Raw genomic sequence first — 14,726 nt, 5'->3', positions numbered from 1 at the left:
TCATGAGAGACACAAAGAGGCAGAGACATGGGCATAGAGAGAAGCAGGCTCCCCACTGGGAGCCTGATGTGGGACTCGATCCCAGGACCCCGGGATCATGACCTGAGCTGAAGGCAGACACTCAACCACTGAGCCACCCAGGGGTCCATGTTTGTGCCTTCCTATTTAAAAAGGGCTTTCACAACCACCCCCTCACTTGCTCTTCACAACCCAGATGGGAGCACCCCCATTTCATGGAAGAGGAAAGTGAGGCCCAGAGAAGAGAAGTGACTCACTGAAGGTCATCTGGCTTCCCCTTCCCTCTGCAGTGCTGCCTCTCCAGGCTGGCCCCTGAAGATGGGGACCTGGGGTTTTCAGTAAAAGAAAGATGAGCCCAACATGATGAGCCCACTGATCCCTCTCCTCTCACTGGTCTACCTGTTCCAGGTCAGAGGAGGAGGATATAGATTTCAGTAGGAAAAGCCTGCAGGCTGGGTTCTAGTCCCCTCTGCTGCGCTGCATCTCTGATTCCAGGCAGTTCAGACCCCTCTTTGGACCCTCCTCATCTGTAGGATGGAGGACTCTCACCTCACCAGGCTGCTGAGAGAGCCTAGGGAGAGACAGGGTCTGAGAATGCGTTAGAAGCTAAAGGATGAATGTTAGGGCCTCAGGGCCTGGGGAGGGAGTGGGGAGGGCGCAGGGGATCCCTCCTCTGAGCTGGCTGGGCATTGCCCAGGATGCTCTGCTGCTCTCTCCTTCTCCCACCTCAAGGGACACCTCAAGGTCTTTTACCCCCAGAGCAAGGGGCTCTCCCCACCCCAAGGCTGCTCCTCATCAGAGCTCATCTCCTGTTTGCTCTGTCAGGAGGGCCAGATCTACTGCGGTCTCATGACCTGCCCAGAACCAGGCTGCCCCGCACCTCTCCCGCTGCCTGCATCCTGCTGCCAGACCTGCAAAGGTGAGTCTAAAGGTGCCTAAATCCGGGCAGTGCTCACCCACTCCACCCCAGGGGTCTAGCCACAGACTGTTAGAGGTAGGGGACCTTCCACTAATGAAGGGCAAATGGCTCAAGCAGAATCAAGTACACAGATGGTCAGATGGGATCCTATGGGTCAGGGTAGTTTAGGAAAGCCTCCTGGAGGAGGCAGGACTTGGGGAAGGGAGTGCTTCATAGTAGAATGCTTCTCCAGAAGCACTGGCGTTGTGGAAGGACACTGGACCAGGGGCCAGGTGGCTCCGGTTTCATGTTGGTTCTTCCAGCTAATTCCTTCAGATTCTTTCCCCTCTTTGGGCCTCAGCTGTGTCGTGTGTGCACTGAGAGGTTGGCCTCAGTGATTTCTAATAGACTGTCTAATTCTAGTGTTCTTGGTCTTTGCACCAGGAATGTGTGGAGGGAGCCAGACTGCATGTGAGGCAGGGGCTGAAGAGGGAGAATCCCACTCAGGGCCTTTCGTGCTGGCCCCCCAGGGGGTGGAAGGTAGAGTCCTAGGGTGTTCCAGCGGGAAGAACAGAGGTGAGGAGAGGCTGGAGATGGTGCCTGCGAATGTACAGTATAGATGAAGGCCTGGTGACTTCAAGTGTGGCTGGACAGGGTGGCTCCCCAAGGGACTGCAACTAAGCAGGCTTCAGGGATGGGATTCTGGCCTCTTGAGCCATCCATGATGGGCATTAAACAACATGCTTTGGCCTAGCCAAGAAGTTCAGTCCTCATGGTGACCAGGAGGTCAGTGTAGGGAAACTGAGGCAGCAACCCAGTTGTAGGGAATTTGTGAACCCAAGGGTGAGAAGAGGTGGTAATGAGAAGTAGGAGTAAGTCTCCATCAGGGCAAAGGGACCTGCTGGTGCTCTGGGACTGCAGAAATGGCACCAGGCCTAGGAGGCTGAAGGCCGGCAGGCCTCCAGTCAGCAAGGCTGAGGAAGTGGAGGCTGACCCAGTTTCCCTTTGGGTTTCCAGATGGGTCAAGTGAGAAGTCAGCAGAAGAGGACACCACACAGTCACACCGTGGGGTGGTGAGTACACAGCTTCACTGACAGGGTGGGGAGAGGTGGTGAGGGGAGCTGGTATCCAGGGCCTAAATCCCATGACTCCAGAACAGGCACTACCAGATATTGTCCTCATTTCTCATTTGTCGCCTAGGTCAGCAACATGAGCTTTGCCATGTTCCAGCCCCTCTCCCTAGCCTCTGTCATGGCTGGTGGGGCAGCAGGGGCCTGGGAAAAAGCAGCATGCAGTATGAGAGCAGGCCCCAAACTTTCCAATTTTTTTTTAAGATTTTATTTATTCATTCATGAGAGACACAGAGAGAGAGGCAGAGACACAGGCAGAGGGAGAAACAGGCTCCCTGTGGGGAGCCCAGTGTGGAACTTGATCCCAGGACCCTGGGATCACACCTGAGCTGACGGTAGACACTCAACCACTGAGCTACCCAGGTGCCCTCAAACTTGCCAATTTCCCTCCTGAGAAACATGTTGACACTGTTCTGTCCCAAGCCTGTGTCTGTCCTTAGTTCAGGCTGCCTCTGTGCAGCACACTCCCCCATGGGAACGGTCTTTGTCTTGGCCCAGCCTTCCCCACTCAGCCCCTGAGGTACTGGTTCTTTGTTTGGGGGCCACCTCTCTGTCCTCCCCTCTGCCTTGGCCCCTGTCGATCTTAGTCTAGAGTAAAAATTAGCTAAACTGCCCAGCTTTCTCTGGTCAGAGAGGCAAGAGGCAGGAGGATGGGCTTACACCCCAACTCAGGTCTCCATCCACCCTCGGTGATATATCTGCAATGGGAACATCTCTACCTACTCTGTTAGCCTGGGTCACCTGGACCCTGGGAGGCTGGAGGCTGGCCTCCCATGCTCAGGGACTCCCCAGGGGTCTGAACTAGTGAGCTCTCCCTTTTCCTCTGCCATCCCATCCTCTCCCTAGGAGGCAGTGTGTGAAGCAAAGCCCACCCAGGCTTAGCTGCAGGTCCGGAACAGCTACTTACTGGATGACGTGAGCAAGTCCCATTAGAGCGTTGGCTCCTCAATTCCTTCTTGCTACTATTCCACTTGATAAGCATTTCCTGGGAGCTTCCTATGTACCTGGGCCTGTTCTAGGGCCTGAGACAGTTTCCTGGGAGCTCTTCTGGGCTTAGTCTGGCCAGTCTCTGACTCAGAGACTCTATGGGCAGGAAAGGGCTGTAGAAGAAGGAATATGAGTGACTTGGTATCAGCGAAGAGGGTAACAAGCACACTTGCTCCTCTGCCATGGCCTGGGGCTACCTAGTCCTCTAACTGAGCTAAGATGCTCCTACACCATGACACCACCCTCACCACAGACCCTTTGCTATAACTGCCAGTCTGCCCAAGACCTGGTCTGAAGGGGCAGGGTCTTACTTGAGTTCCAGGGGCTCAAGAAAGGGGGCCCTGGAGACCCATGGTCTCCAATTGGGGCCTGCTCAGAGTCTTCTGCCCTGTGGGACTCTGGGGCCTGGTGAGACCTTCAGAGGCCCATCCCCTTCTCCCATCATCTAAATCTTCTTTTTTTTAAAAAATATTTTATTTATTTATTTGTGAGAGAGACAGAGGCAGAGACACAGGCAGAGGGAGAAGCAGGCTCCATGCAGGGAGCCCGACGTGGGACTTGATCCCGGGTCTCCAGGATCACTCCCTGGGCCGAAGGCGGCACTAAACCGCTGAACCACCAGGGCTGCCCCTCATCTAAATCTTCTTAAAGAATTCCCTAACTCTCATCCTCACTACACCCTCACCTTCGATTTCTTAAATATGAAGTTGCCCAGGTCCCTGATCACTATTTCTCCCAGATCAAGACCTCATTACCCTTTTTGTTCACTCCAGCCCCAAGGCCCTGGCTCTGACAGGCCTAAGAAGGGCTTGGATTTCCAAAGCACTGTCCTCTGAGAGTTTGCAGAGATCCATTGTCTCAGAATGTCTTAGGCCCCATTCAGATCCTTCTATCCCTAGTGTGTGGCTCTCTTTACTGGGAAGTCATGGGGGTGTCTACTTACAGGCCTCACTGTAGCCTCAGTCTTGCTGCTCCTCTGCTGGCACTGGCCCATCAGTGATCCTCATCCTTCCTGCCATTTGCAGAGACACTCCCAGGATCCGTGCTCAGGGGACAGTGGGAGAAAGAGAGGCCTGGGCACCCCAGCCCCCACTGGCCTCAGCTCTCCTCTGGGCTTCATCCCTCGCCACTTCCGACCACAGGGGGCAGGCAGCACGACAGTCAAGATTGTCCTGAAGGAGAAACATAAGAAAGGTGGGGATGGGAACCTCCTCTGATCCCCGAGGCGGGGGTGAAAAGGGGACCCTGACTGCTCCTGTCTCCCATCCCTGCACCCCCCACTCAGTGGTTCCCTAATCTTAACTTGGCCATGAGTTTGTGGATTCAGAAAGCATCAAAACTGAAGGTGTCCTTAAAGGGTACTGAGGTTGAGAGTACAGGGTGAGAGACAGAACCAGGCCTAGAACCGAGACCAGGGGGCGGCACAACAGTATTTTCTGAGCTTCTGCTGGGGATCAAGGGGCACAGAACAGAGGTGAAAAATGGTCTCTGTCCTCAAGGGGCTAGACATGTAAATAAATACTGTCATAGAAGGAAGTGGTGAGAGATGGTTTGGGACAAAGGAAGGAGGGAGTGGAGCGAGGCTGTGGGCAGATGGTCAGGATGCAGTGGGGAAGGGTGACCAGGTGGGTGGCCATGACCACAGCAGGGAGGAAAGGGGGCTCCTTGCGGGGCTTCTGATGGGGGGGGGCAGGCACAGCTGCCAAGGGATGTGTCTTGGCCGCTTCGGGACAGATGGGACAGTGAGAGCTCACACGGCCAGGCAGTGACAGAACTTGATCTCAGGCCTCCTCCTGCCAGGAGAGCCCGTGAAGGGCAGGAGGAGGCCTTTCCATCTCCAGCAAGAATTTCCTGGCCATGAGTCAGTTTTGAATGCCGAAACAGGGGAGAAGTAAGGGACGGGGACCAGTTTTATCCCTGGCCCCCACTTTGCAGGTAGTTGGCTGGGCCAGACTGGTGGAGCAGGGGCTCCCCGAATTCCCGGCCCACCTATTCCTGGACTCTGGCCCAGGTCTGTGCCACTGACCCTCCTCCCTTCCCGCCCTCCTTGGCCCAGCCTGCGTGCACAGTGGGAAGACATACTCCCATGGGGAGGTGTGGCACCCAGCTTTCCGCTCCTTTGGACCCCTGCCTTGCATCTTGTGCACCTGCCAGGACGGCCGCCAGGATTGCCAGCGGGTGACCTGCCCCACTGAGTATCCCTGCCATCACCCTGAGAAAGTAGCCGGGAAGTGCTGCAAGATTTGCCCAGGTACAAAGAGATGCTGGAGGCAGGGAGGGCACTGCCCAGAGTGGGCCCTGGGTCCCTCTCCCCAGGGCACAGATACTTGGAACATCTCCCACATGGATGGGCATGGACTCAGAGCCACAGGATTCAGGGTTTTTAGATGCACTGGAGTGGAAGAGGCCAGACTCACAAAATATTAGACGCATGGAACATTGAGTATTATAGTGACAGATTCAGAGATTCTCACACATAGACACAGAAATAATGTTCTGGATTCTGAGAAATCATAAAATCATAGGATATGAGGATTTTTAGGGGAAAGAGTCCATATTTACTGGGCACTTGCCGTGTGCCAAGGAGGTATTTCGCATACATGAATCCACGTACTCCTTCCCACAAATGGATAGGGCAGGAATCTTTTTCTCCATTTCGCAGACCAAGAGAAGACCTTGAGCTGTGTGACCTTGTCCAAGGTGTGGACCTTGGACACCTTGGACAAGGTCACACAGCTCAAGTGACAGCTGGAATCTGAACCCAGGTCTGTCTTACTCCACAGACAGTGCTCTTGACCACTGTTGTCTTCCTTCAACCCTCATCTATGTATGGGGAAAACTGAGAGCCAGAGATCCTAAATCACATAGCAAAGTAGTCGTAGAAGTTGGAATTAGAACTCAGGCTTCCAGACTTGCCAGCTGAGTTCTTCTAACACTGTCATGTGACCTGAGGATTAATGAGGGTGCAGAAGAAAACATCTGAGTATCTCCTGGGAAGAACAGCCTGTGGCTGTCAGCAGCGCTGTTGTGAGGAGCAGGCCCATTCCCTGAAGCCTGGAAGGAGAGCAAGACTGGCTGAAGTTGTGGGCTGCGATTGTGCTTCACCACATCTGGTTAGAAGGCTGGGTTGGCAAAACTAAAAGGAGAGGAATAGGGAAGAAAAAAGGGGAAGGAAACATGCATCGAGAACCTACTAGTGCCAGGTATTGTACTGTGATTTCACAGAGTCCATGTACTCCTCATCTCTCAGATAGTTTACAAATGAGATAACAGAGTGGCTGCAATTATCCTAAGTCTCCACCTCCTCCAGGGCTTTGATGTCAGGAAGCGTGTGCTTCTATATTAGCTGCTTACTGGCTGACAAGTTATTGTCCTTTCTGAGCCTCAGACAGAGGAAAACATTGAGGAAAAATGTTTTATAAATTGTAAATAAAAATCCAAATGTAAGCGATAGTATCTGAGAAATATGCTACTGGGACAGGGCTAGAGAGGGAGCATGACAAGGTGTTACCTGGACACATGAGTGGTAGGGATTCAACTTGAATTCTCCAGGAGACTGGCAGTAGCTCACTGTTAGGCTCCTTCACAAACACACCTGGTCTTAGGCCCTGCCACCAGACCCCAATCCATTTCCCCTTAAAAATATTGAGACTATGGCTTTACAACCCTTAGCAGGACATCTCAAAGGGCTTCATAACTAGTAAGAGTTTATTTTTTTATTTTTATTTTTTAAAGATTTTATTTATTTATTCATGAGAGACACACACAGAGAGAGACATAGGCAGAGGAGAAGCAGGCTTCCTGTGGGGGACCTGATATGGGTCCAATCCCAGGACCCCAGGACCATGCCCTGAACCAAAGGCAGACATTCAACCACTGAGCCACCCAGGTGTCCCCTAGTAAGAGTTTAGAAGGAAGTATGTATGTGTAGGGACTTAGTCCTTTAGTCCCTGAAAAATAGGGAATGTTGGTACGTGGAAAATTCTGGGGAATGTCCTTGGAATTCCAGCATGTTGAGGCTTTAGGATTGGATCCAATTTGGGACCAAAACCCATTACCACTATCATCATCATCCCTCCTGCACACACCCCTGCGGCCCCCTTCACCATTTCAGTCAGATCATCGCCCCCTCTACCCCCTCTCCCACCATCACAACCACCATCATTGTGGCCATGATTACCACACCCCTCCCAAACCTTCCATTCTGTGTATGTTCATAAGAGCCTTGCTTGCTGGTGTGGGTGACTCAAAAGACTTAAAGGATATAGTTCCTCCTTCACCCCATAGGTCTCTTTTAGAGAAAAACATACCCAAGGGAGGCAATTACAAGACAGTACAAGGCAGTGCAAGGCAGAATAAGGACATGAGTGGGATGCATAAGCAAGAAGGGTTTTAAAAGCTGTGAGTGGGAAGAAGCAGGGTAAGCTAAGCCGTTCCAAGTGGGCTGCCTGGAGGAGGTGGAGGATGAGCTGGGCCCAGAAAGATGACAAGTTTTCTGATATGCTAATCAACGGGAAGCAAATGGGAGAGGTGGCCCCTTCTCTTTCCCAGGGGCACCAGAACTTTCCCAAGGACTTTAAAGACCTGAGGGAGATGTCAGACCAGTGGCCTGGCTTCCTGGGCCTACCAGGCAGGGGTGGGGGTGGGGGTCAGCGTGTTCACAGGTCCCTTGTCTTCCCCAGAGGACAAGGCAGATTCTGGTCACAGTGAGATCAGTGCCACCAGGTGTCCGAAGGTGCCAGGCCGGGTCCTCGTCCACACATCAGTAGCTCCAAGCCCAGACAACCTACATCGCTTTGCCCTCGAGCATGAGGCCTCTGAGCAGGTGGAGATCTACCTCTGGAAACTGATAAAAGGTGAGCATTGGCCCGCTCCCAACGGGGCTGACCTCTGGCCCGTGCCCCCCTACCAGGGGCATTTGGTTGATCAAGTGCCTCTAGCCCAGGAACACCAGCCTCTGGCTACCCTTCTAGATTTGTCTCCAATTTCAAGATAGAGGGAGACAGAGATTCTGTGATTCTCTGACAGTTCTGATAAGCTCATCTACTCTGAGACACCAGGGCCTCCAAGTGCTCCCTCTCCTGGGAGGAAGGGGTTGTTGCACTTGCAAAGTGCCAGGACGTGGTAAAGTCTATGTGGTTGAAGCAAAGGCATGTCTACTGGTAGAGCTTCAGCACTCTGTGAGGGGAGAGCTTTTCAGGCAGAAGGGCCTTCATGGCATCCTCAAAGCAGGAGGGCCTCAAGGCTAGAATCATTCAACCTCTTCCATGTGGTGGATTCCATCCCTCCAATAAGTTGACATCAGAATATATTTCTCACTCACCCGATGCAACGGGGACACTCATATCACCAGCTGAAGGTCAAGAGGAATTGCCATTGAGAAGGAAATTGCCGAGAGTTGGGCTTTTTGGCTCTTCCTGCCAAACACAGATCCCCTGGGTAGAATAAAAGAAACTAAACCCTTTAAGTGTGAATCAGCTATAAGATCACTTTTCTCTACTGATGGGTCTGGCTGGAGTGGGCGGGGGTGGAAGAGGGGATGCTGATAATGATGGTAATGATAATGATAACCAATGCGTGGAGCACTTTAGAGTTTACAAAGTGCTTCACATTCGTTATCTCATTTGATCCTCAACGATCCTGAGAGTTAGGTATTATTATCCCCATTTTACAGATGAGGAAACTGAGGCTCAGAGAGGTGAAGTACCTGGCCCAAGGCCACACAGCCAGTAAGTGGAGGACGGGAGCTAGAGCCTATGTCTTGTGACGTCAGATGCGGCTCTTTCCCTGGTCTACTCTGCCTCCTGTCCTAGGAGGAATGGACGAAGAAAGCGGAGCCGTTCAGCCTGGAGAAGAGAAGACTCAGGGGGACAGGACCATTGGCTTCCTGGCTCTGAAGGACTGCCCCACACAGGGGAGCCATTGTGTTCTGAGTGACTACAAGGGTCAGAACAACAAGCGGGGGCTTTAGGAATCAGACAGACCTGAGTTTGAATCCTGGCTCTGCTATTTCTTAGCTGTGGCCTCGGGCAATCACTTGACCTCTCTGGGCCTCAACTGTTTTCTTCTGTTAACTGGGGAGGAGGGTTTCTAGAGGATTAAATGAAATAACTTGGGTACAGCCTTTCCTATAATAGGGAGTAACAACATTTGTATCTTCATTCTACCTCCTTAGAATTATGGCGAAGCACGTTTCCATCAGAGAGGAAGCACTTTCTCATACCTAGACCCTTTCTGTAAAAGAAGGGAGGGAGCAAGCTCAGTTCACAGGAGTGTGCAAGCGGCCGGCTGGGTGAGGGTTCTGCCGCAGTTGAGGAGTTGGAGTCAGCAACCCTTATACTTGTTTTGCGCCTTGAAATTCCATCAGTCCCTGGACAGGTGCTGGTTTACTCCAGACCTTCCCCTCAAGCCCACCAAGTACTGAGACCACAGGGAATAATAGGCCCCAGCCTTTGTCCTCAGGAGCCCAGGACCTAGTGACTCGGATGCAGTAGGAGCTCCTCGGGAGCTGAGCGGAGTCAGGCTGGAAGGCTTCATGGAGGAGGGGCCAGTGGCTGGAACAGGAGTTAGGAAGGCAAGAGGGGCACAGGCAGGTGAGGGGGGCAGCGACAGCTTCAGACTGGCCCTGGAGCCTACGCTTACCTGCCCCGTGCCCTGTGATTGGTGGGCAGTGGGCCCTGTGCTAATCTGTTCCATTTCAGCCACGTGAGAAACCTGAGGGATATGCATTCATGCACCTGCAGATAAAACTGAGTCTGGGAGGTAAAATGACATGCTCAAAGTTACACAGTTCAAGCAGGAAAGCAAAGATTCAAACCCAGGTCTGACTGTCCTCAGATCCACCTCCACGGAGGTGACCTAATGCCTTCAGAGAGGTGCCTGAGGAAGGCCATGGGGTGCCCAGGACGGCATAGACCGGGGAGCTGTAGCTCGAGGCCCGTCTCATTACCGCCAGGTCCAGCAATAAAAGGAGCAGGTGGTGGGGGTTCTTTAACTTCTCAGTGCCAGCTGTACCATTGCGTCACTGGCAAACACCCCTCCCCATCTCCTGACCCCCTGGGCGGCCTAATAGCCTCTTCAGGCTCTCTGTTACCTCCTGTCCCAGACTGTGGGCATCAAAGCAAATACTCAAGGTCTGATTCTCAGTGGGAAACCTTGTTTCTTCACCCAGAGGAGTGGTATCAGCAAGCCTTGGGGGTGGTGCAGGGAGAATAAGGGCAGAATTGGCCTGGAGACACGGACACCTGGGCTGAGGCCACACCACTGTGGGACCAGTGTCAGGCCCCAGAAGCTGAGCAGAGGGCTGTCTGATTGTTAAGAGCCTTGTAGATTCTGGAGTTTCAGACTAGAAGGGACCTCAGGGATCCTGATTCCAACCCCCATCTAGGAAGGAAGCCCCCTACAGCCTCCCTGATGGTCTCCAGCCCCTGACTGCATATGGCCCCTCCCCACCTCCACTGTGGACAGCTCCATCCAGAAACGGTTTGTGTCCACATTGAGCTGAGCATGTCCTATCTCCTGGGACTCACCTGCCAGTGCCTTCTCTGCCCTGGGGGTCCACAGAGCCCTGCTGCCCTCAGACAGGGCACATCCCCAGAAGGCATGGCCGTGCTCCTCAGGCTAGCTCTTGATTCCAAGTCTAAGAGCTCTGTCCCTACAATCATGCTTTAGCTAGAGTGTGAGGACCCTCCCTCACCCCGTCATTTCCTCTCTAATTTGTATTCTGGGGTGTGTGCAGTGGCGGGCCTGAGCAGAAGGACCTATCCCCATTTCGGGCTTGTAATGTAGCCTGGGCCTTTGGAGCGAGTGTCTCCCAGACCCTAGTCCTTGGCATCTGGACTGGGGGTCCTGAGAACAATGCTGGACATTCCCAGCCTCCTGGACCTGAGTGCTGACGGTTCTCCTCAGTGGGATCCTACTCAGATTTCCATAAGCAAGGCCAATTCTTAGTTTTCTTTCTTAGCAGAGGCCTCACTGTCACACCTGTTCTTTCTGGCCACGGACCCTGGTGGTCACAGCTGGATAGCCCATGTGCTCGGGGCCTCTGTGCCATGCGTGGTGCACATGGCCAGCTCCCCAAGGGACGCAAACATCAGAAGATCTAGCTAATACCTCGTTGCCTTCAGGGCCCAGGCTAGATTGGGTACACGTATGTTTCCTTACCCATCCATTCATCAAGGGATCATTCACTCGTTTGTTAATTCACTCATTTATCCTACATGATTCACGAGTGCCAGGCTCAGGGGAGCCAGAGAGGAAAGCCCTCCAGGAGTAACCAGGGGAGGCAAGAAGAGACATAATGATAGCACATTAGAAATAGGTACAATGACCAACAGAAGCTAAGAGCTGTGGGTGCCCCAAGGAGAGGAGATAAAGGAAGACTTCCCAGCTAAAGCTTAGAGGATGAGTAGGAGTTCATCCGATGGCAGCAGGAGAATCAGAAGTCAATAGGGGAAGGAGTTGCAGCAGAGGGGGCAGCCTAGGTAAAGGCTTGGGCCCTTTGGGGGACTTTAAGCAGTTGGTGAGGGTTAGAGCACAGGAAGGCCGCTCAGGGGTGAACAGAGCCTCGTGCTGTAAGGGGGCCTACCACTCTGACATTTGATGTTCTTTGGAGTCTAATAAGCACCCCTATTGATTTTTATCACACATTCTATGGGCAGACCATATGGGCCTCCCCCTCCCTCCACCCCACGTTGCGGACTGGTGAGCAGTGTGAGAGCAGGATGCTGAGGGTGACAGGTGGTGGAGGGTCGACAAGAAGTCAGGGAAAGGGAATGGCAAGGTGATGTATAGTTTTGAATGCCTGCATTTAGAATCACAGATTGAAGGGAGAGGAAAGAGGTCCGAAGTCTAGTGTAGTGCCCAGGCAGGATGTGATGGGACCTGAATGGGGAGGCTGGCAGTGGAGGTGGGGGGATAGGTCCAAAATACTTGGGAAATTTAGTCTGTAGGATTTGGGGTCTGGTCGGGAAAGGGGAGGAGAGGGGTGGTAAGATCCAGTCTGTGTCTAAGTTGCCCTGTTCCATTGACTACCTCACCTTTCCTGCTCATGCCCTCGCCTCTGCCTTCAGGAATCTTCCACTTGATTCAGATCAAGAAAGTCAGGAAGCAAGACTTCCAGAAAGAGGCACAGAACTTCCGGCTACTCACCAGCACCCATGAAGGTGGGACGTTAGGCTAAGGACTGGGGCCTGGGAAAAGAGCTGAGCCAGAGGCTGGGGCCTCTTGGGGAGTTCCAGGCTGCTGGTTCTGGGAGGGGGGCAGGGTGCTTGTCAGCCACAGACGTCAGTTCCCGGCACAGGAATCCAGTGGGCGTCTGGGCCAGAGATTTCTCAACTCAGGGCGCTTGGGAGCGGGAAGGTGAAGCAGAACCATCTGGATTTGGTCCTGGGAGTGAGGGAGACAGGGCTGTGAGGGAGGGAGGCCTGAGCCCCCAAACCCTGATGCTGCCTACCCCCTCTCTATTGGAACATTTCCTATCGAAACCCTCCTAACCACTTTCCTCCCGATGCCTTTCATTTGCCCTACACTATACTGAGGAAGATGGACTCAGGTGGGGCTTCGGGTGGGGGAGAGGAAGTCATAGATGGGAGTGTCCCCAACAGGTGTTAGGAAGCCAGCCCAGCTCCAGACGCCAGTTGGCTGAAGGTGGGGTCGTGTGCCAAAACTGATCGCAATACGGGGTTAAGATGGAAATACCCATCCTCTTCTTCCTAGGGACTCCAAACCCAGGCCCTCACCATCCTTCTTGTCCTCAGTTTTTCCCATCCCAGTCACCCTGCCTCTGCTGTGCACAGTACATGCACACACCCCTGCACACACATGCACACATCCCACCCCTGACCCCCATCCCTACACGCCTCTTCTGCTTTCCTCAATGCAGGTTACTGGAATGTTTTCCTAGCCCAGACCCCGGAGCTGAAGGTCACAGCCAGTCCAGACAAAGCAACCAAGACCTTATAATGAAGACCTAAGCAGTTGCAGATACGAGCTTTACCATTTTTGTTGTTGTTATATATTAATAAATGATAAGTTGCATTACTCCTCAGCCCTGCCTGCTGAGTTCATGTCCGGCTACTGTGTGTCCCCACAAGGACTAACTGCAAGGTAGGCCTGGTTATGCCCATATTATTATAGGGCTGGAGCCTGAGATGCAGTAGGGATAGAGACTAGCCCCTGTTCTTGCTTGTCACCAGAGCCAGGGCCAGTTGCCCCAGCCTCCCTGACCAGGCCCCTGTCTGGCTCTGCAGCCTCTCCCCTGCTCCATACTGCTTCTGTCCCTGGGCCCCCAGCTATGGTTCCTCCCCCTTTTATGGGTGCCCCCCTCCTGGAGCCCACAGGCACTGAGCCTAGGAAGCAGACTGACTCTAGTTAGCCAGCAGAGAGGGAAAGGGAGCCTCCAGGCACTTTCCCCAGCAAATCTTTCAGGGATCGCGATTGTCAGCCACACTCTACAAGGAGGAAACTGAATTTAGGGAGAAGAAGTCATGTGCCTGAAGCAGGCAGTAGCAGAGGTAGAATCAGTGCCAGGTCCCTTGCTCCAGGCTAGCACTCCCCCCCCCCTCCCCCCGTCTGCTGTGACCGATGTCATAAACCCAAATAGTCTCACCTCTAAGGATTTCCAAGCCTTGGCAGTCACATTGCTAACCCTGGCACCACAATCTGGGAAGAAAGCCTAACAGTTACAATTAAAGACAACATTAATAATTTATCCTGCCTACATGTACAATTACTTGCAGTTTCAAAGATGTTCTAACGCTCATGATTCCACTTAAGATGAACAGTGTAGGAATTACCCCGACGTTAAGAAGAGGAAACAGAGGACCAGGATGGGGCCAATGTCTTCCCCAAAGCCTCGCAGTAACAGCTAAGTGAGGCCAGGACTAGCACTCAGGCCCGCGTCTCCCAGACCTGTGGTTTCCCTCCAGCATAGCACTGCCTTCCACCCCAACCATGATGGGAAAGGCTGGAGTCCTGCCACCTGCTGCCACTTAGAGGGCTCTGACCATTGTCCCCTGAGCCTTGGTCTCTGTACCTGGATGTCTGAGGTCTGGGAAGTCTGCTAAGCTGCCTACCAATCCCACTCTCCCCAAACTCCCTCCGCCAGGTCCCAGGGGTCTGGTTTGAGAGGCTAGGGTTTGAGGAAATGGCTGGACTCACCCCCTAAGTCAGAAGACATTAGCTCTTCCCAGCTTCTACCTGTCACTCTGAGAGAAGACACCGAATTCTCACCTTGTTTGCCCACCACCTAGGGCTAACTTGGAACTCGGGGATGAGTTCTGAGCATCTCACGTTTGAAGTGCAGGAATCAGAACACACAGCCACTTACATGGTGAACTCTGGTCATCCTTCAACTTAGCTCAGATGTCCTGTCTCAGTAAAGCTTTCCTGGAGGCCCCCTACCCTGCCCCTGCACGATGCCCCCCCCCCCCCCCCCCCCCCCCCCCCCCGCTGGAGAATGGGGTTGGAGGCAGGACTCTGTAATCAGAAGTACCTCTGAGGCCTCAGGACAGGAATGGACTGTATACTTTTCCTGATGCTGCAGACCAACCACTTTCTTGGTTTCTTTGATGGGCTTATCTGAAGCCTGTGATGTTCACCCCAAACCTTTTCCATGGTGGGAGGCACATTCTGCATATCAGTACCTCCTCCTTTTGATCCAGATGTTTCTGAGTATGCACATGTAAGGTTTG

General features: G+C 53.1%; 1 protein-coding gene across 5 annotated transcripts in view; it reads left to right on the top strand.

Annotated features, from left to right (window-relative positions):
• CHRDL2 (chordin like 2) overlaps positions 1 to 13,081 on the top strand; it is a 32,770-nt gene extending 19,689 nt beyond the window's left edge. For 2 of the 5 annotated variants that reach the window (XM_026010479.2, XM_072725927.1), the window contains exons 5-11: positions 844 to 937; positions 1,934 to 1,989; positions 4,059 to 4,227; positions 5,090 to 5,284; positions 7,716 to 7,889; positions 12,105 to 12,197; positions 12,917 to 13,081. In XM_026010479.2, the coding sequence (XP_025866264.1) occupies positions 844 to 937; positions 1,934 to 1,989; positions 4,059 to 4,227; positions 5,090 to 5,284; positions 7,716 to 7,889; positions 12,105 to 12,197; positions 12,917 to 12,996 (861 nt within the window). In that variant the 3' untranslated portion in view covers positions 12,997 to 13,081. Of the gene's footprint in view, positions 1 to 843; positions 938 to 1,933; positions 1,990 to 4,058; positions 4,228 to 5,089; positions 5,285 to 7,715; positions 7,890 to 8,707; positions 8,763 to 12,104; positions 12,198 to 12,916 lie in introns of all 5 variants that reach the window. The other 3 variants (XM_026010481.2, XM_026010483.2, XM_026010482.2) reach the window with 3 other exon arrangements.
• Positions 13,082 to 14,726: the final 1,645 nt, after the last annotated feature.

The sequence above is a fragment of the Vulpes vulpes genome, chromosome 11 (assembly GCF_048418805.1).
Source record: "Vulpes vulpes isolate BD-2025 chromosome 11, VulVul3, whole genome shotgun sequence".
Classification (NCBI taxonomy): Eukaryota; Metazoa; Chordata; class Mammalia; order Carnivora; family Canidae; genus Vulpes; species Vulpes vulpes.
The sequence above is the reverse complement of the archived record's forward strand: the minus strand, read 5'-3'. Positions and strand labels throughout refer to the sequence as shown.